The sequence below is a fragment of the Lathyrus oleraceus genome, chromosome 5, assembly GCF_024323335.1.
Source record: "Lathyrus oleraceus cultivar Zhongwan6 chromosome 5, CAAS_Psat_ZW6_1.0, whole genome shotgun sequence".
NCBI classification, from domain to species: Eukaryota; Viridiplantae; Streptophyta; class Magnoliopsida; order Fabales; family Fabaceae; genus Lathyrus; species Lathyrus oleraceus.
Genome location: NC_066583.1, coordinates 590677300 through 590699839, shown reverse-complemented (window position 1 = coordinate 590699839; position 22540 = coordinate 590677300). Strand labels below are relative to the sequence as shown.

The window sequence follows — 22540 nt, the reverse complement described above, 5'->3', positions numbered from 1 at the left end:
TCTATTACTCCTCTTGTTCTCCATTCTTCACTCGTGTGAATCAACCACACCTTGGTTTCAAGATTTCATTACATAATGATGATGAAAGAAGAAAATTAAATTAAATTTGAGGAAGAAAATTTTAGGGTTTTTACGAGAGAGGGAAGAAGAAGAACTTGTTTCTGCAGAGTTTCTCTCTACTCTCAAGACTGAGTTTTTTTTGTTTATTCAACTGTGCAACTGCACTTCTATGTTGTGTTGTTTTACAATCAATAATAGGGTACCTCCCTATTCATAGACTGAGATTGCTTGCACTCCAAACAATCTCTAACAAACTAACTAACTCAAATAAAAAACAAAATAAAGCCAAATCTAACGAATATGTCGAAGACGCACTTCTTTCGACATTTTGACAACTATTATAAATTTGACACAGAGCATTTCGACAACAACTGACTATGTCGAAATTGTTCCATTGACACAATAAATTACATTCTCACCAATAACTTCTAAATAATTCTAAATGCATAGTTTCTTTTTTAATTATTAAAGCACTTTTTAGAAGCATAAGGTGTGTTTGAAGCAAGAGGAAGGAACACCCATGATACAATATTTTGATAAATCGACATGGAATCTAAATAGGATCTAAAAAGACACTTATAAAATGAGAAATGATATTCCTACACCAAAATCATACATTTGCACCGTATTTCACTGTTCATCAAATGTTATAATAATTTTTTTTTTAAAATAAAATATAAAAAATATATTTTTTTTAAATTAAATAATATTGATATAAAATTATGTGATTAACCAACTTCATAATTTTATTAACCAATCTTTTACGTTGTATTACCTAACTTTGATGACTGCTCAAAATTAATTTTGGATACTTGGACGTTTATTAACCAACTTTGTAATTTTAATAACCAATTTTTTATTTTTTATTAATCAACTTTGGTGTACTAGTAAAAATTATTTTTAATATTTTGACGTGTATTAACCAATTTCATCACTTTATTAATCAATTTTTTCATTAATCAACTTTATTTCACTACTTTAAAGGCACGGTTCGTGGGTACTGTTCGCGTATTGTTCATACATTGTTCACACATTGTTCATACTTTTTTTTAATTTAAAAAAACAAAACACTATTCATCGTATAAATACAGTGAATAATATATACGGTGTATGTATTTGATGTAAGAAATGATGTAGGAATAGCATTACTGAAATTTAAAATATCAAATCATTTACATATAAAAAAAATATACTTTAAAAAATGTCTTATAAGTTCATGTCGTGAAACAAACGAGTTTAATCTAAAGAGATGAATCCAACGAATTGAACTGAATTGTTCGCAAATTTATAACGAGTCGAATTTAAGCTTTAAAAAAATTCTTGACGAACTCGAACCGAGATTTGAGTTGAACTAATTCTTAACGAGTCGAGCTGAAGTGAGTTCAACTCAACTCGACTCATTTACAACCCTAATCTCATCTATCATCTTTCAACTTCTGATTTAATGTTTTTGTAAGGTGGATTAATTGCATAACATTAAATATAAGCACTCAAATGATTGCATCCAACTTGTATCTTTCGTTTCAAAGTGTGTCAAAGTTTGTCCGTTACAAGTGTATCAATATCTAACAAATGTTAAATCTCCTCTAAATTGACATATATTGACAATAAGTCAAGTGTAAAAGTAAACCATGAACATGAAAAACTTCTCTTAAAACATCAACCAAAGCAAGTTGTATGTGCAAAACAAAATATATAATATGAAATAATGAATACATTTCATTCAACCCTTATCTCACACTACTGGCATCATGATATCCTTGTTCAAGGATATCTAAAACATCAAAATCGTGCCGAGGAAGAACATCACAAACTATTTCCATATCAAATTGGGACAAATATTATGATAACTCGGGAGGAATGTTATGCGTGATGTTGAGCACCCATAGTAGGGAATAAATATACAAGGCATGTGTCAAATACTCATATTTTTTGCTTTGGTTTGAAAATACTCATATCCTTAACATGAGTTAAACCAATTCATGTACATTTGCAATTATAATCTCATAAGCCTACTAAGAGTTTGAGCCCTTGTAATCTGTTTGTAGAAATTTTAAAACTCAAACTTTCAATTCTTGTTTCCCTTTTTCGTATCCAAGAATATCAGGCTTCAACACAATTCCATCATGAAAATTATTATTGCCACAAGAGTTAACCAATTTTCCATTGAAGTGGCTACCCTAGAAACAGTTATTGAAATCAAAAAGAAAATAGAACAAATCCATGGTGTTCCGGTGGCTTACCAAATCCTAACAGTTTCTGGATGGGAACTAGTTGATGGATTAGACATGGAAGATTACCCAATAATCACTGAAGGCACAAAAGTTGATCTCACCATCAGGTCAGGGGAGTCATATTCCATTAACTATAACAAGAAAATCCAAATAACATTAAAGTTTCCATCTAGACAGACTAACATAGAGGTGGACCAGACCGATACCGTTCGTAGCTTGAAGGAAAAAATTCACATCATCGCTAATATCCCCATCAAAAGAATGTCACTTTTCTTTTTGGGAAAGAAACTGGATGAAGATTTTCGAAACCTAAATGAGTATGGTATTTGTGAATTTTCTGAAATTATTGCGTTCCTCAAGACCACGAATCAGTCCAAAGAACCATCATCTAAGAAGGTGAGCTTTGTGGTTCAAACTTCCTCTAGTTTGCTTAATGCAGCCACCATTCCAGTGGAGATGAGGGATATAAGCACTATTAATGACTTGAAGCAGTTGCTCATAGGTAGAAAAATTCTGCCGGTTGATGACTATTTGTTTATACACAGGCAGAGGATTATGCGTGATAGTTGTAGCCTTAGGTGGCACGGAGTTGAAAATGGCGACTATCTCTACGTGTTCAAAGGGACGGCTAGTCGTTGTGGGTAAGATTGAAGTTATCATAACAATTATAGATTTATGTCATAGGTTGTTTTGTACATTGTTTGTCACATTTAGAACAGAGAGCTGAACAGCATTCTACATTAAATTTTGTTGTTTTATTCATAAACATGTTTAAATTTTAATTTTTTTTTACTATCTCTACTTGTTATATCAGATGATAGTTCTATTCATTAGATGCAAATATTTCTAATGAAACTGATAACAAAAGTGATTGTAAGAAATTGTAACTTGCATGCCACTGCTTCTACTTTAGTCATTGTATGTAATCACCAAAAATACTTTGCGAAAAGCTATCGGATTCTAGACACATCTCTTGTTAGTTGGCAGAATGACTCATTTGGATTTGGATACATTGCTAATGATAAGCAAGCTGTTTAAGAATAACATCCCTATCCAATAAATCATTTGCTATTCCCTCTACTAAATTTTCCCCTAGATAGGTAACAAATGAAGGCAGGGTGTTTTTTTCCATAAACAACCTGAAATAGCAAAGCACCTGGGCCTGGATCTTATGAATCCTAACATACATTTGATGTGACTTATCAGACATGTATTTTATCATAATTTTCTTCATTGATTGACGTTTGTAACTCTGCACTTTTCCCTCTAGAATGCTTTTAATACTATAAAAGATTAATTAAAATATGCAAACAAAACAGTTGATATTCGATAGAAAATAAACTCTTTGGTCAACAAACTAGTCTTTCTATTTGTGTGATATCGCAAGGAAAATGAAATTTCAGCAATAAGCCGCCATTATTTTGGCAGCAATGAGTTTCTTACAAACACTTACAACAATGTAGTATCTCCCATGTTGATATTTCTACCAAATTATTGGACTTAAGATTCCTCAAGGGACACAAATAATGTAAAAGTAAAAATACCTTGAATCTTTGATTGTAGAGATAGAACATTAAATTATCTTTGTCGGATCTCCATTAGTAGCCTCTGAGTTCCAACTAGTTGAATTAAGATTTTCATCGTGGGGATCAGCCCCTGCTTGCCAGCATAGTTCAACAACAGCAGGGATGCGATCAAAGCCAAACCTTTGGTTATGCCTAATAACACTTTAGAACATGTGTTTAAGGTGAAACGTCTCAACCGGAACATAAACAAGTAAATCATATCAGAAACTTGCTTTCAAGATGTTGAAACCAAACTTTCAACAAAAGGGGTGAGATTAAACCAAGGTATGCTATCTAAAACTAGATCAAGCACTATTGCTCTATTATTTCTCCTACTATAGAGAACTAGTTGTTGAATCTCAATTGCCAATATCAGCATATCCCCATTCTGAAAAGCATGTAATGGCAACAAATTAACAAATCCATAGCAAACATAGGTATGAAGTAGATTATAACAATCAAATTTAAGCAAATTCATCCAAGACTCTTCAACTCCAAATTGGAATTCGGAGCCTGGTCAGAATAGTGAAAACGGCATCGTTTTTTGGACAAAAACCTTGTTGCTGAGTTCCATAATAAGAGATGGAACTCTCGGAAGTATGGAGATAATAGATCAAACAGATAAATCCAGTGCAAGAACCAATGGTAGCATAAACACGTTTAAAATCAAAAGTGAAACTGACGGTATTGATCTAGGGTTTCCCGTGTATGTGGAAGGGATTGAGTAGGGCAATTATAGATCCACTTGACAAATCACGCGGACCAAACAGTCACGGGCATCTACACAATTATAGATATAGGGGCTTGTTACGAGATAGCGTAGGGAGTTGGTTTGGAGGCTTTTTCAAAAACATTGGTTCTTGCAATGCCATTATAGTTGTACTGTGGGATTTAGATTCTTTAAATTCGTCTCATTATACTTATTATGGCAATTCTAATTTGTGTTTTAAGGATACAAACAAATTCTTAAAAATTGTGTATTGAATTTATTAAAAATTTATAATTAATAATTTTATTTATTTTTTCAAAATAAATTTTTTATTTTGGATTTGTTAACGTATATCTTTGGGCACAAGTTAGTATTATCCTACTTTTTATATTATTTTAATCTTACAATTATTTAAACAATTCATCTACATTTTTTAAATATCTATACAACTCATCAATATTTTAAAATGGATCTCATTAAACTGTATACTACATATTTATTTATACATGTATATTTTAATTCAATTTTGATCTAATGCAAGCTCTTTACTTCGTGAACTTTTGAAAAATTAAAGAATGACTTATTTGTAAAATATCCTAACAACACTGACCAAGTGTGTTTGGAATTGGTGAAAACACGGATAAAAATATGTGATATTTATTTCAAACAATAATTCTTATTTTACCTATAATATCCTTAATTATTTATTACATTCATTTTACTTTTTTTCTCTATGTAATAATTCTTATTGTGATAAAATTGTAATTAACACTACCTTGAATTTTACCAATGACAATTAAAAAAAAACAATGTTTCATCAGAAATGGACATTTAAAAAGGAACGGAGGGAATATCTTTATAACCGATTGATATGCGTTGTCAGGATAAGGATCATCACTTTCCTTTAAGTTTAATTAAAATATAACATACTATTAAATATCAAGTGTATTATAGTATTTAATGAGATCCATTTTAGAGTTAGATTGAATGTATTATGGTATTTAATAAGACTTATTTTAGAGTGTAGAGTTTTTGATGAATTTTATAGATACTTATAAAAGGGATTAATTATTATGTATTGTCGGTGTAAAAAGATTTACATTGTCAATTCATTATCTTTGCATTACTTTATAGATTTTTAAAATAAAAGTCAAGTTTATTTCAATATCCAACCTCCTTTTACACTGTCAGGATATTTCAATTAAATCATTTATAAAATATAAATGTGTTATTTAAATAATTGAGAAATGTGAAATAATATAAAAAGTATAATTGAGTCCATTTAAAGAATACAAATGAATATGATTGAGATTTTTTCCTCATAAGGTATCGTAATAGGAAGCCTCCACTTCATTTTCTTTTCATTCTAAGAACATTTTTCTTAGGAAGATTTCTCTATGAGACACCACCTTTCTCTTTTGGATCAGAGGATAAAAACATTTTAAAATCTATAGTTGAGTGCTTTGAGAAACGATTGTTATTACAGTGTTTCAAACTTGAGGTTGTAAAGCACTCATCATCACGAGATAAATTTTTAATCTTTACTACCCAATTTTTTTAGTTCTCTTGCATTAGTAAAACACAAGTTATTTTTAAGAGTCCATATAACTTCGATTTATGATTTTTACTTATAAAACAATAAAAGGCAATATGATTTGAATGACAAAACATACTAAAGGACTTAATAATATTTTCAAGTTGATATCCTAATCCAACTTTATTATTACCTAAATTTATATTTAGATAAATCTATTCCTTTAAAAAAATTGTTAGGAATTGCATATATATATCTTCAATTTTATATTTTAAAACTTCATAATCTTCGATGTGTAGATTTTACATACTTGATAGATTTATGTTTATATTATCATAAAAAATAAAAGCAAAGTTTATACTTCAGATATGTTCTCTCCCTTAATTCTTAATTTTTTTGGAAAGTGATGACCTATATCTAGAGGAGGAAAACTAAATACAAATAGTTCTAGAAGTGTTAACCCCTTATAGATCACGAAGTAATAACAAAAGTTCAGTTGGACAGCCCTTGTAATGCCGTAAACCATGATCATGGCTAATACTGAAGTTAGTCATTGTGTCTACAAAACTACTGGCTTCACGAAACAGATGATAGATTCGTGAATAAATTGAAAAAGTGATACAGATATAACTCCTAGTGGTGAAATTAGTAATGAGCAGCCCACTGTTTTGCAGTCCAACACTGCTGAAGTTAAGCCCACTCGTACTAAGAGGATTCCTTCTAAGTACAATGACCACTTGCTTTATTAATGAATACTATATTTTTCTAGTTGCATTTTATTCCCTTATTCCTAATATGTTTCTAGAAGGCTGTGACTCAGCCAAGTTTGTTAGGATTTGCTTAGCTGTGAGATCTCTCACTAGATTCTCTATTGCATTTCCTTATATGTTGTAATTGCTCTTGGAGCAGATCATGAATGAAATTCTGTTAAGAAAACTCTCTTCTCTCTCTTTATACTTGCTTGAGAAGGTTTGCTCAGTCCTTAAAAACTGAGCACTATCATTTGGTACTTTCATTATGTTGAATTCATCCTTCTTCCATGACTCCACCACCAGATCCCGTCGCTGATCTAACTCGTCAAGTCACCACACTCACCACTCAGCTTGATGCTATGCGTAAACGCTTCGACGACACCGCTCCTTCCGGTGGTTCTCGTTCCAGCGTCGATTCGCAACACTGTCCTCGTCTCAAACTCGATGTCCCTCGCTTTGATGGTACTGATACACATGGAAGCGTTTACGCATAGCAGGACATTGCTCGTTCTTCTCGTCCACGACCATCACCACCACCGTGGCATTCTACGTTTGGTTCTCGTCCTTCACCAAAGCCTAATTCCGACCCTCCCTCCACGGCGACGTCTTCGCAAGGCTTACTCCCTACCCCACCTGCTAAGCCTCGATTTAGGCATCTTTCTGGGGCGGAATTGGATGATAGACGTAGCAGAGGGTTATGTTCCAATTGTGACCAACCTTGGTCTAAGCAGCACAAATGTGGTGCCTGTATTTTTTTGATGGTGGCTAATGATGATGATTTTTCTTCTGTGACAGGTGATTTAGAAGTTGCGGTGGCTGAATTGGTTGACGGCGGCGTCACGCCGGAGGACACCTCGATTCACGCCGCTCAATTGAGCTTGCACGCTCTTTCTGGCGACCAAGCTGCTGACACCTTTCGACTTTCGGGTCGGATCTCCTTGGAACCAGTGGATATTCTTGTTGATAGGGGTAGTACCCATAATTTCATTAAAGAGACTATTGTTGCAGCTTTGGGCCTGAAGTTGAGCCCAATTGATCCATTCCGGATTTTGGTGGGTAGTGGCCAAGAGTTGTTATGTTCTCATATTTGCCAGGGGGTGTCAATAGTAATGCAAGGCCACTCATTCTCCATGGACCTATTTGTTTTGGGTTTGCGGGGTGCTGATGTAGTGCTGGGAGCCCAATGGTTGAAAAGGTTAGGCCCAGTTTTAATGAATTATAATTCCCTTACTATGACCTTTTTTCACAACAATACTTGTGTCGAGTTAAAAGGAGATTCACCCACTCCTACTGTAGGCTTACATCACTTCCAAAGGCTTACGAGACTTGACCCAGAAGCCCAATTATTCTCCCTTCATATCACCAGTCCATATGATACACCTACTCAACCCACACCCACCCACTCACCTTCCTTACCCGATACAGACCACCTTGACCCAGATTTCATTTCCCTCATCTCTAAACACTCTTATCTATTCACTGAACCCTCCACCCTCCCCCCATATCGTCCCACCGACCACACTATCCCCCTCTTACCTCAATCCACACCAGTAAACGTCCGACCCTACTGTTACCCCCATTCCCAAAAACTAGAAATTGAATCCCAAGTGGCCAAGTTTTTGAAGAGAGGGTGGATACAACCTAGCACAAGCCCTTTCTCATCTCTAGTGCTTCTGCTTAAAAAGAAAATGGTTCTTGGCGTATGTGCATCGATTACCGTGCCCTGAATGCAATTACAGTCCCGGATCGCTTTCCCTTGCCAACCATCGACGAGTTATTGGATGAATTGGGTAGGGTCAGGGTATTTTCCAAGTTAGACCTTACTTCTGGTTTCCATCAGATACGCTTGGCTCCGGGTGATGTTCCTAAGACCGCCTTCCGCACTCACGACGGCCATTATGAGTATCGTGTTATGCCGTTTGGCTTGTGTAACGCTCCGGCAACCTTCCAGGCTACGATGAACGACATATTTCGTGAGTTGCTGCGTAAATTTGTCATCGTCTTCTTTGATGACATCCTGGTCTTCAACTCTTCACTTGATACACATTTGGATCATCTGACGCAGGTCTTTACTATCTTGGCTAATCACAAATTTCACTTGAAACCCACAAAATGTTCATTTTGTCAAAGTCAGATTGCTTACTTGGGCCATATTGTTTCTGAGGGCACGGTGGCACCTGACCCACTTAAGATACAGGGAGTGGTAGATTGGCCAACTCCTAAATCAGTGAAGAGTTTGCGTGGATTTCTTGGCTTGTCTGGTTTCTATCGGAAGTTTGTGCAGGGGTATGCTACTTTGGCTCACCCTCTAACTTCATTACTTAAGAAGAATTCCTTTGAGTGGTTTGATCTTGCTCAGCAGGCTTTTGATGAGTTGAAGGTTGCTTTGGCCACAGCACCGGTTCTTGTGTTGCCGGATTTCTCATTGCCTTTTACAGTGCAAACTGATGCTTCTGGGTATGCTATAGGGCTGTTTTGTTACAAAATGAACACCCTATCGCCTATTTTAGTAAGTTGTTTTGTCCTCGTCTCTCTAAAGCTTCAACTTATATTCGAGAGCTTCATGCCATTACTTGTGCCGTGAAAAGATGGCGTCAATACTTGCTTGGTCATTACTTTATAATCCAAACTGATCATCGTAGCTTGAAGGAGTTGCTTACTCAAGTGATACAAACCCCATAACAACAATTTTATTTATCCAAAATCTTGGGGTACCATTATGACATTCAGTACAAGCCCGGGAAGACGAATACTGTTGCGGATGCCCTGTCTCGTTGTCAAGAACCCCATGTTGCTGAGTTGAATGTGCTATCCACCCCTCAGTTCTTGCTCATTGATGATTTGCGAAAAGAATTGAGTTCGGATGTTGACTATCAGACTAAGTGTCAGCAAGTTGCTGTTGATCCCTCTCTTGCTCTGGATTACACTGTTTCTAATGGGTTATTATTGCACAAAGGGCGCATTTGGATCCCTTCTACATCTCGTTTCAAGGCCCTGTTGCTTAAGGAATTCCATGAAACTTCTATTGGAGGCCATGCAGGGGTTGTCAAGACTCTCAAGCGCCTTTCCGCTAATTTTTGTTGGCCTGCAATGCGCTAAGACATCAAACAGTTTGTGCGTGAATGTGCCACTTGTCAATAGATTAAATATGTGACAAGTAAACCAGGGGGGCTACTCCAGCCACTGCCCATTCCGGTACGTATTTGGGAAGACATTTCCCTTGACTTTGTCACCGGGTTACCTGCTTCTAATGGGTTTACAGTTCTGCTTGTTGTGGTGGATCGTTTCTCCAAGTATGTGCACTTAGGAGCATTGCCTTCTAATTTCACTGCATATAAGGTGGCTGATTTATTTGTCAATATTGTTTGCAAATTACATGGGTTGCCAAGGAGAATTGTTTCGGATAGAGATCCGGTGTTTATTAGCAAATTTTGGACTGAGCTGTTTAAGTTCTGAGGCACTCTCCTTCGCATGAGTTCGTCTTACCATCCTCAAACGGATGGCCAAACGGAGGTTACTAATCGCACAATTGAGCAATATTTGAGGGCATTTGTTCACCACAAACCCTCTTTTTGGCATAGATTCCTTCCTTGGGCAGAACTGCACTATAACACCTCCTTCCATTCCGCTGCTGGTCTGACACCATATGAGGTGGTTTATGGTAAGCCACCCCCTCTATTCCCTCTTACGTGGCTGGCACGTCTGATTTGGCTGCTTCTGATGAGTTGTTGAGCTCACGTGACGCTATCCTAGACCTTCTTAAGAAGAATTTGACTAAAGCTCAGTCTACCATGAAGTCCATTGCTGATGGTAAACGTAGAGATGTTGCTTATGAGGTTGATTCCTGGGTATATGTCAAACTGCAGCCATATCGACAGGTCTCTCTTTCAGGTATCAAATACAATAAGCTGCATAAGAGGTATTATGCTCCCTTTCGTGTGCTCGCTCGCATTGGACCCGTAGCTTATAAATTAGAGCTCCCTTCATATTCAAAGATTCACGATGTTTTCCATTGTTTGCTTTTGAAACCTCATGTTGGTCCACCACCTGCTGAGAGTGGACAGCTTCCTGTTGATTCTTTAGGGAATAATCCTATACTCACTCCTCTGGTTATATTGGATAAGCGGATCGTTATAGTTTATGGCAGCCCTCAACAACAAGTTCTGGTGCAATGGATTGGTTTAGCACCAGAGGAGGCATCATGGGAAGCTTGGCAGACAATGCAAGAAGTTTACAACCTTGAGGACAAGGTTGAATTTGAAGGGATGGGTATTGATACAGATACAACTCCTAGTGGTGGAATTAGTAATGAGCAGCTCACTATTTTGCAGCCTAACACTGCTAAAGTTAGGCTCACTCGTACTAACAGGATTCCTTCTAAGTACAATGACCACTTGCTTTATTAATAAATACTATATTTTCCTAGTTGCATTTTATTCCCTTATTCCTAGTATGTTTCTAGAAGGCTGTGACTCAGTCAAGTTTGTTAGGATTTGCTTAGCTGTGAGATCTCTCACTAGATTCTCTATTGCATTTCCTTATATGCTGTAATTGCTCGTGGCGCAAATGATGAATGAAATTCTGTTAAGAAAACTCTCTTCTCTCTCTTTATACTTGCTTTAGGAGGTTTACTCAATCCTTAAAAACTAAGCAGCATCAAAAAGAAAATTGTGAGGTAACAAATTTCAACTCGTAATGACAGAACCTTAAAAAATCTATAATCTCATAACAAACAAATGACCATTGGATGAACCGTTGAAATCTACTAAACCTAAAACTATTCTTAATCTGTAATAAACATCAAAGTACTTGACCTTATTAAATAGGATTGACTATAAAAACAAAACGATTCCATTAACTAATCAAACTCATAAACGAGATACAAAGACATTCGAATTACGTTTTTTTGGCATACATTGAATAACTCTATGACACATGAGAGGTGTGCCAAATCTAAGTTACCCACACAGAACCAAAAAACACAAATTCTAACATCTAAGCTTTCTTTGGAGATTTCCTGGCCTTTGATGGAGACTTGGGAGTTGTAGAAGCACTTTGAGTCTTCTTAGGCAAAAGCACAGGGTTAATGTTAGGAAGAACACCACCATGAGCAATGGTAACACCAGCAAGCAATTTTCCAAGCTCTTCATCATTCCTCACTGCCAACAACAAATGTCTTGGACTAATCCTGTTCTTCTTGTTATCACGTGCCGCATTTCCAGCCAACTCAAGAACCTTCACGCAAACAAATTTCAAAATTAGGGTTCAGATTCAATTTACAAAGTTCAAACTCCAGTAGCAGTGAAAAAATGAAACTGAAGATTGAAAGAGGAGTTAATTAACCTCAGCAGCAAGATACTCGAGAACAGCGGCTAGGTAAACAGGAGCACCGGTACCAACACGCTGAGCATATCTACCTTTCTTCAAGAAACGGCCGATTCTTCCGACGGGAAATTGAAGTCCAGCTTTGACGGATCTTGTGACAGACTTCTTCCTTGGTCCTCCTCCTTTCCTTCCAGCAGCTCCAACCATTTTGAAATTCAAAAACTAGATTCAAGCTGTTGATTCGCTTTGTTGGTAAGAAATGCTGCGAATTGAAGATGGTGAGATAAAATTGAATTAGGTGTTGGTTAGGTTTTATAGTTCCCCGGTAACTATAAGGATGTTGCTCTGAAAAACAACTCCACCGTTAGATTAATGGCTCGCCCTCACTGACGTGGCGATCCGTGTCTCTTAAAACTGACCAATGAGGACTGATTAGGCGGTCCCCGCTTTTTTTATTGAAGTTGCCTTTTTGTAATTTTGTTTTATTTTTGTATAGTAAACTAGAGTAGATTCTTGTAATGTGTAATCCAATTTCTTTTGGATGCAAAAGTCGCATCTAGATATAAATCACATTTTATTTTAGTTTCTCTATATGCAACTTTTGTTATTTTGAAAATAACTTTTTTATGTATTATTTTATTCAATTTTTAATAATTGACATTAATAATAACTAGATATCCGTCGGTGCGATGCACGGATATATTTCTTTAAGGATCCATCATTTAATTTTATAAGTATTATTTGAAAATATTTGACCAATTTAAAGTGGGCATTCTCAATTTGATAATCATTTGTTTACAGTTTTATCTTGCTAAAATAGATTTTCATACGCAATCATCAACTATAAAAAATTTCAACTTAACTTTCTTATTGTACGCTTTTGTTATTCGTTATTTTTGTCTTATGAGAATATCCAAGGCAACTAATATTTCCTTGTCTAAATCAACTAATTCATCCGAAATCATATTCCAATAATGGTCAGATGAAATTTCAACTTGTCTTTGAATTCAATTTGATTGTAAGTAAATCTCGATAGGCAAAACTGCGTCATGACCAAACGTGAGTCAAAGTGGAGTAGAGTTAATTGCCTCTTTAGGGGAATTTAGACAAGTCCATAATACTTGGTCTAAATTCTTATGCCAATTTCATGGCTTCTAACCTACAGGTCTTTTAATCAAGCTTATTTTAATTTTATTGGTTACCTCGACATGGCCATTCGTTTAAGCATAATAGGGAGTAGATGTTAAAAGTTTGATTTCTCAATATGAAGCAAACTTGACCATCTTTTGACCAGTAAAAATTGTACATTGGCCAGTGGTTAAAGTTTCAGGAATTCTGAACCAGTAAATGATGTGGTTTTGAATGAAATTGATTATTGTTTCCTGATCAACGTTGATCAGAGGAATAGCCTCGACCCACTTGGTAAAATAATATATACCAACCAAAATGTGCATATGACCTTTGGATGATTTAGGTCAAACTTCACCAATTAAGTCTAACGTTCAGCCTCTGAATGGCAAAGGGCTTAACAATCGAGTGCAACTCACTTGTAGGAACATGTTGAATACCTTCATGTTTTTGACTTAAAATAATCTAAACATATAAAATATGTCAATCAAAACGAAAGAAATAACTTCCTATAACACAGAAGTATTTCATAATTGAGTTTTCTTTGAATATCAGAAAGTCTGGTTATCAGCCTTGTATCAGAACTCGATTTGTCGGAACTTATATACGCCTGGTCAAATCAATTCAGCTTGGTTAATGCCTTCTGAAAAAGTCTTAACTCTTCAAAAAAATATGATGAACTTATTCAAAGTTCCCATAAAAGTTACGAGAGTCAGAAATAAGAACGTTAAAGGCAAATGTTTGGGTGTAAAATTAGAAATAGGTATATCAAAGTCGTATCACTCTTCTCCCCATTTGTCATCAATCAAAAAGAAATAAAATAGACAAAGTAAAAACCAAATTGAATTTCATTTCATAGAAAAAGGCATAAGGTACAGAATCAGAAATAATAAAAACTTAAACTTAAGAAAAATTTAAAATTAAGGTTTTAATGAGGGGTGGCAATTTGGATAACTTGGCATGAAGCATCCATTAAATTTTGTTGTTCGTTTCAATTGGTTCCTTGAACATCTCATCTTGTTTGTCCAACCGAGTCCTTAAAACTTCATTCTCTTGCTTCAACTCTTGCAGAGTCTTCAAAACTAGAGGAATGAGTTCAGAACCAGAGCCCTCAACTTTTATGGATTGATGTGTTCCAGAAGATGTTGCAATTGCAGTTTCTTGAGCAGCAACAGGACCTGCCACTTTCAGGTGCAAAGAGAAGAAGTGTTGGAGGAACCTTATGAAGCAAATATACAATATTACTAGAGAACTTGGCATGGAAGTTCCTTTGAGTATCCTTTAATTAAAGGAATTCCAACTCCCTAGAATTGAAATCAATTCGTCTTATGAAGTTATTACACAAAGTACGAACTTCATAGAGGTTTGCATTAAAGATAATAACTTCAGTGAAAAGGTTCATTCTAACAACATCCTCACTTTCAAACTGTATGAATAATTCATCCAAAACTGTGAGGCGAATGTTGGTTTGATGGGGGTTTGGTCAGAATAAATATGAGGTGTTCTGTCATGGACAACAATGATCACAACATCTGACTCAAAACTCAGAATTATTATAATCTAATTCTACAATGAGAGCGTCAAAGTCAAAGTCATGGGGCTCTTAGTGAGTGGTGTTCTCTGGTTGTTGGTTTTCAGATTGAATTGGTGAAGAAAGGTTTTCTAATTGACTTATTTGGTATAGATGGGATAGTGGAAGTTGTGGTTGAGGTGTAAGTATGATAATGGATATAAGGGGTTCAGAAAGTGATGGTATGGGAAATGGAATGGAATCATTTGGATTAATAGTTTATGGAGCAAAAACATTTGGTTCAACAGGAACTGTTTCAGAGAGAACTTGTTCAGAAATAACTTGTTCAAACTGAGCAGTTTCAACATGAATAGTTATGGAAGTTGTCTGACGAGGATTGGTTATAAAACCAAAAGTATTTGGATTTGGGGTATGTGAAAGAATAATGGTAGATGTAAATGATGAACTGTTATCAACAGGTTGAAATTGAGTTTCAAAAGGAACAGACTTACTTGAGACAATTCCAGCAAAAGGAGTAGCAATTGCAGGTATGGGTTCTTCAGCAGGAGTGTCCAGAGTCCTCCTAGCAGAACTAGAAGTCTTAACCTTCTTAAATGTTCCATCAGAATACTTCTTAGAACTCTTCATCTTCCTTTAGAAAGAGTTTCAAAAGCTTTGTCCTGAGCACCTTCTTGATAGCTAGCAAGGTAATCTATTAGAACATTCAGAGGATCTTGCTTTGGGAAGATTGGAAAGTCTTCTAAAGGGATCCTTATGTTGGAGATAGCTTCCTTTGGAACTTCAACATGGTTGCTTGTCAATTACGATATAATGGTCATGTTCTTCAGACTTATGGCATTGAACATCTTTCTAACCTGAGGTTCTAACTCTTTTGTGATCTGAGCTTTTCTTAGAGAGTTTATCAACTTGCTTTCCATCAGAATATTTGATATCATTCTTCCAAGGGGAATCCAAAACCTCTTCTTCTTGCTACCATCTCTGGTTTCCATCACCGTGTCCCTTAGGTATTGAAAGAGAAGTGAAGGGAGATTCATTTTTTCCTAGTAGTAATATAGTAGGGAACATATTGTTGGTTATCATTGATGTAGTTTGCAGAATTCGTTTGCTTTCTGTGATGAACACACCCAAGAAGAATTATGTCTCTCACGGGCGACGTATATTGGTTCCTTCTCGAGTTGTCAGCACCGGAGGTGTTCTTTTTTGTGTTACAGACCTTCCTCACAACATTATTTTCCTCGCCCTTAATGTAGCATTATGCTCACGTCACTACCTTAACCAACATCGTCATCGATCTTTGGGCAAAGGATTCATTGAAATGTCTCTATCTAATATCATTATGGAACTCTCCTGCAAACATTTCCTGGTTAGGGTGGATCACTTTGATGGTCGTCTCATTGAAGCGGAGAAGATATTCCCTTAATGACTCTGATGGACCCTAATGGACCCTGATGTATGTTGAACAGATCAATGGTAGTTAGCTTATGGTGCTTGCTTGTGGCGAATTGATGAAATGAAATTCCCCCATTCTTTTTTTTTTAAATCACTTGGATAATCTATCATAATATTACATTTTATAACAAAGAAAAACATTAAGATTTAATTTAGTAAAAGCAAAATTATTTCAAATTGAGTGTACAATTATTAGTTCATGTTTCAATTATTTCAATTATGTTCTTTCTTTGTCGTTAAATATACTAATTTCAATTATCTTAGACAATGTTAATTTTTCAAGAAAAGAGAATTATAGGCTATAAGAATTAAATATTACAACATCAAAAAAAAAGCTACCATCAAGCACAAAAATATAGTAATCATAAGCATGGTACAAAATTTCATGTTGCAAAGGCAAAACGTTCGAACAACATTTGAAATCTACTACAGCTTAACTATCGCTAATCTGCCATTTGCAATTAACATTTGAACTTAATAAACAACAAAATAATAAACAAAATGTTTTCATTAATGAGTCAAACTCTTAAACGAGAGACAGACATTCGAATTACATTACTTGGAATACATCAAATAACTTTTGCCACACGAGAGGTGTGCCTAATCTAAGGTATCCACACATCACAAAATGGAACAAATAAACCACAATCTCTAAGCTTTCTTTGGAGATTTCCTGGCCTTGGATGGAGATTTAGGAGCAGGAGCAGAACTTTGAGTCTTCTTAGGCAAAAGCACAGGGTTAATGTTAGGAAGAACACCACCATGAGCAATGGTAACACCAGCAAGCAATTTTCCAAGCTCTTCATCATTCCTCACAGCCAACAACAAATGTCTTGGACTAATCCTGTTCTTCTTGTTATCACGTGCCGCATTTCCAGCCAACTCAAGAACCTTCACACCAAAAAATTCAAAATTAGGTTTCAGATTCAAATTTACAAAATTCCAACTCAGTAGCAATGAAAAAACGAAACTGAAAAGGAAAGATGAGTTAATTTACCTCAGCAGCAAGATACTCGAGAACAGCGGCTAGGTAAACAGGAGCACCAGTACCAACGCGCTGAGCATATCTACCTTTCTTCAAGAAACGGCCGACTCTTCCGACGGGAAATTGAAGTCCAGCTCTGACGGATCTTGTGACGGACTTCTTCCTTGGTCCTCCTCCTTTCCTTCCGGCAGCTCCCACCATTTTGAAATTCAAAAACTAGTTTCAAGCTGATGATTCGCTTTGTTGGTAAGAAATGCTGCGAATTGAAGATGGTGAGATAAGATGGAAACAGGTGGTGGCATGGTTTTATACTTACATGGTTTATAAGAGGATTTCGCTCTGAAAACAAATCTACCGTTAGATTAGAAACTATAGCTTATATCTATGGCTCACTATCACTGACGTGGCGATCCGTGTCTCCTTAAACTGACCAATGAAAACAAATTAGGCGGTCTGGACTTTTTTTTTTAATTGAATTTAGCTTTTTGCAATTTTGTTTTATTTTTGTATAAATTAGGGCGGATTCTTTCTTGCAATTTTTAATTGAGAGGATAAATTTCTTTTGGGATGCAACCGTCGAATGTGAATATAAATCACATTTTATTTTTTGTTTTTTATATGCAATGTGTGTTATTTAGAAAATTAATTTTTTTCTTAATTATTTTATTCAAATTTTAATAATTACCATCAATAATAATAAATATCTATTGTTATTTTTTTTTATTGCTTTTAAGTGAAAGTGTCAATAATAGTTCACATCCAAATTTGCTTCAAGCTCCTTAAATCATTCGATAAGTTCCTCTATTACTACTATCAACGTCACAACCATAAGTCTTGTCTGATTTTCAATTAATTTGAACTAACCTCGGGATATAAGACGCCACTGAATTGTTGAACAACATTTACAACATTGTTCGGCAACAAAACTCGCACGCAATAGAGAAAAGGTTGCTTCATCTTAAAGAAAGCCTACACCGCGCGCCTCCGAGAGGGAACATTGTGCAAGAAGTGATGTTAAAAGAAGTCAAGTTGTCATCCCTGAGTCTCTAGTGTCGAGAAGAGACAAAGCTTTGAAATCTCAAAATCAGCATAATAGTAGATATTGTCAAAGTCCTCCTCAAATCCCCGAGGGAGCCTGAGGCGGACATGCCCCTCCACAAAATCAAATAGAGAAACTGCCGCAAAAGAATATGTAGAAATATCCTCTATGCACCCATAATTTGGATAGCAAAATACCAAAATCAATGGAGAAACCTCCCAAACTGGGCGAGTACAACGGGAATGAGACTCAAACGAGCACATGTAATTCGTCAATAAATGGTTGAATTACTTATGTGTCGATGAAGCCTCAAAGTAAACCTCATATCTCTATCTGACACAATACTGGATGGAATACCATGCAAGCTAACAATTTTCTCAATATACAACTCAACCAACTTCTGCAGAGTATAATTGATCTTAATCAGTATGAAATGAGTCGATTTAGTCAGTATGTCGACAATAACCGGTATGGAATCACATCCATTCGTCGTCTTCGACAAACTTGTCACAAAATCCATGGAAATGTTGTCCCACTTCCACTCAGGAATACTCAACGGTTGCATCAGACCCCACCACTTATGATGTTCAATCTTCTACTTCTAACAAGTCAAACAAGCATAAACAAACTCGACTACTTCCTTCTTCATTCCAGGCCATCAAAACAATTTCTTCTAGTCTTGATACATTTTAGTAGCATCGGGATGAATACTCAAACCACTTCCATGACCTTCCTCAATAACACTCTTCTTAAGCTCAGGTACTTCTGGTACACAAACCCTATCTCTCAACCTCATCACTTCATTCTCGTCGATTCTGAAGTCACCTCATTTACCTTAATTGATTAACACAAGACGGTCAACCAATCCCAAATCAATCTTCTGACTTTCTATGATCTATTCAAGGATACCACTAGTTAGCTTCAAGATACCTAACTTTACATTATTAGGAGTATCTTCACAAACCAAAGTCAGATCCATGAATTGCTCAATCGAGTTCAAATCTTGCAACATCAGCATTGACATATACAACGACTTCCTACTCAATGCATCAACTATAATGTTTTCTTTATCAAGATGGTAACTCAAACCAAAAACATAACCTTTCAGAAATTCGAGCCATCTCCTTTGCCTCGTATTCAACTCTTTTTGATCGAACAAGTACTTCAAACTCGTGTGATCATTGAACATTCATGTATTATGTAGAAAAGTACTCAGTGTCCCTATCACTTTTAAATACTTTGATACTTTTGCTTAATTGATTTTCTACACCCGCTTTATAAATTTTAAAAGCATTAAATGCACCATCTTTATAATTTAAAAGGTATATAAGTGTGAATCTAGAACAATCATCGATAAAGGTTATGAAATGCCGATTTTCCCCATGGGTTATCATGCCATTAAATTCACACAAATCAAAATGCAAAAGATCAAATTCATTTGATTTTCATTCAACACTTTTGAAAAGCTTCTTGATCATTTTTTATTTTACACATATTTCACATTTATTGAAATCATGAATGTTAAATGAGATCAATCAAGATTTAATTAGTCTATTCATAGTACTAATATCTGTTAGTTATGTATTTTTATGATTTGCATCAATTTTGTTAAAACTTGTATCACAACAACATGTTGAGCAAGATGTCATGACATGTTGATCAAACATTTTTGCATGTTTTGTTTTACTTTTTGGAAGACTTATTTTATCATGAGATATCTGAAGATTCTCTAAATATTTAGCTATCATATCTAACTGTCCAAGAAGGTTTATTTTCGGAAATCTTGTTTCATTTTCAGTTGTGCACTTGTTTCATAAAAAGGGATGTTGAAACATTTTAAGGAAACGTTAGATCAGATTTGATTTGATTCTGCAGAAGGTTGTGCAAAATTGATGTCAAAACATTTAAGAAACTATTTGATTTGATTCTATAGACAGATGTCAAAACATTTAGGGAGACATTAGATTTGATTTGATTTGTTTTGTTTAGGATTTGATGACTTTTTATGCCTAAGCTCATGCTTACCAAAGGTCATTTAAAGAGCACGTTACTAAACCTAATGAACAAAAAGAGAGAGTTGCGCTGGAAATTATTATTGTTAGGGTTTAGTTGTCGTTGTTATTTGTGAGTCATTTTAGTATCTCTTTGATACTTGAATTGGACTGAGTTTATTGAGTTGTAATTGTGAATCACTCGTGAGCTTTTAAGCAAGAGTTAATTATATTTCATTGGAAGTGTGTCTTTTGTTCTTTGATTGTTTTTAAGTTGTTATCATTGTTGTGTGATTTAAGGGAAGTGCGAAGGGTCTAGTATCTAGGAGAGTCTTAGATAGAAATTCCACGGCTAGTGATTAGGTGAGAAGTTTGTAAAATAAGAGGTTATTTATAACTTCAAACTACTACTATTATAGTGGATTTCCTTTATGGATTGGATGCCCCTAGATGTAGGTGACGTTGCACCGAGTTGGGTTAATAATTGACCTGTGTTATTTTCTTCCTGCTTTTTACACTATTATGTTTTCTTGTATGACATGTCCTGAACATGGTATCGTGACATCGTATATAATATCTATTATCCGCATAATTGTTTCGGGTGTGACATGTCCTAAACTTGGTGTCGTGACATCATATACAATATTTGTTGTCTGCATAGTTATTTCTGGTGTGACATATCCTGATCCCGGTGTGGTGACATCGTATACGATATTTGTTATCTGCTTACTATTATTGTTGTGTGAAGTCCTGATATTAGTATCGTGACATCGCATACGATATCTGCTATGTGCGTACCAGAATTTTCAATTGGTATCAGAGCATACATATTACTCTGTTTCTGGGTGAGATCCGAGGAAAATATTTTCTGGTACCATGGAAGGAGGATTTGTTAACAGACCACCCATCTTAGATGGCACCAACAATGACTATTGGAAGGCATGTATGATGGAATTCCTAAAATCTATGGATATCAAGACTTGGAAAGTTATCGTCAAGGGTTGGGAACATCCTGTTATGAAGGAAAAAGATGAGAAGGCTATTACTAACTTGAATCCTGGAGAGGACTGGTCTAAGGAAGGAGATGAACTAGATCTTGGAAACTCCAAAGTTTTGAATGCTTTATTCAATGGAGTTGCCAAAAACATATTCAGGTTAATAAACACATGTACCGTGGCCAAAGATGCATGGGAAATTCTCAGAACCAACCATGAAGGCACATCTAAAGTGAAGATGTCTAGACTTCAGCTTCTCACTACCAGATTAAAGAATCTAAATATGAAAGATGATGAGAGTATTCATGATTTTCACATGAATTTTCTTGAAATTTCAAATTCGTCTAGTGCCTTGGGAGAGAAGATGTTAGAAGAAAAGCTGGTTAGAAAAATTCTCAGGTCCCTACCTAAGAAATTTGACATGAAGGTCATAACCATTGAAGAATCCCAAGACATCAGCAACATGAGAGTAAATGAACTTGTTGGGTCACTCCAAACTTTTGAATTGGGTATTAGTGACAGATCTGAAAAGAAAAACAAGAGCATAACTTTTGTATCCAACACTAAAGATGAAGAGGACTAATGTGACTTAGATACTGATGAGGGAATGTATAATGCTATTGTACTGCTTAAGAGACAATTCAACAATGTGCTGAAGGGAATGGACAGGAAGTCGAGACCAAATGTCAAGAACATCTCATCTGACATCAGCAAGAATAATGATTCCTAGAGAAAAGCAAGAACAAAAGAAAAGTCCAATCAAGAAAAAGGTATTCAATGTCATGAATGTGAGGGTTTTGGTCACATTAGATCAGAATGTCCCACGTATCTCAAGAAATAAAAGAATGGCTTGCCTGTTTCTTCGTCTGATGATTCTGAAGGTGAAACGATTAGAGAAATAATTGTATATTTCTTATTGATCAAAAGGTGAATGATTACATGAACTTATAGCTGATTACATGAGAGAATTATGATAGAATATTCTCCAACAGCTATATTAGGAGGGCCTAAATATGGAGGAAAATAAGGCTAGAAAAAGGAAAGAAATAATAGGTAATTAAATCATAATGCTAGCAAATAAGCATGAAATATCAAGTAATTAATTCCGAATAGCCCCCCTTTAAGCTGGAGAATGTATGTTTAACAGTCCCAGCTTAGCAAAAATAGTAGAAAATGGTTGCGGTTCCAGCGGTTTGGTGAACAAGTCTACCAGTTGATTGTTAAAAGTAATTGGAAGTAAATG

General features: G+C 35.5%; 3 protein-coding genes and 1 long non-coding RNA gene across 5 annotated transcripts; 3 read left to right on the top strand and 1 right to left on the bottom strand.

The window, feature by feature from the left end:
• Positions 1-2149: 2149 nt before the first annotated feature.
• LOC127082268 (ubiquitin domain-containing protein 7SL RNA1) lies at positions 2150-2939 on the top strand. Its single transcript, XM_051022507.1, has one exon. It carries the CDS (start codon positions 2187-2189, stop codon positions 2937-2939), a length of 753 nt encoding a protein of 250 aa, XP_050878464.1. The 5' UTR covers positions 2150-2186.
• Positions 2940-7141: 4202 nt separating this feature from the next.
• Positions 7142-10310, top strand: LOC127082267 (uncharacterized). Its single transcript, XM_051022506.1, has 5 exons — positions 7142-7300; positions 7352-8554; positions 8695-9363; positions 9585-9896; positions 9996-10310. The coding sequence occupies exons 1-5, from the start codon at positions 7142-7144 to the stop codon at positions 10308-10310; spliced, it is 2658 nt and encodes an 885-aa protein (XP_050878463.1).
• A 1372-nt stretch (positions 10311-11682) lies between these two features.
• Positions 11683-17547, bottom strand: LOC127086763 (histone H2A.2-like). 2 transcript variants are annotated; one of them, XM_051027563.1, is made up of 3 exons: positions 17359-17547; positions 12198-12271; positions 11683-12089 (listed from the first exon to the last, which is right to left on the bottom strand). In XM_051027563.1, exons 1-3 carry the CDS (start codon positions 17471-17473, stop codon positions 11850-11852), a joined length of 429 nt encoding a protein of 142 aa, XP_050883520.1. In that variant the 5' UTR covers positions 17474-17547; the 3' UTR covers positions 11683-11849. The 2 variants fall into 2 exon arrangements, with proteins under 2 accessions (XP_050883520.1, XP_050883519.1); XM_051027562.1 differs by lacking the exons at positions 11683-12089; positions 12198-12271 and adding an exon at positions 16778-17178 and having other exon boundaries at positions 17285-17517.
• Positions 11980-17488, top strand: LOC127086765 (uncharacterized). Its single transcript, XR_007789600.1, has 2 exons — positions 11980-12149; positions 17239-17488. It is a non-coding gene; the product is annotated as an uncharacterized LOC127086765 (long non-coding RNA).
• Positions 17548-22540: the final 4993 nt, after the last annotated feature.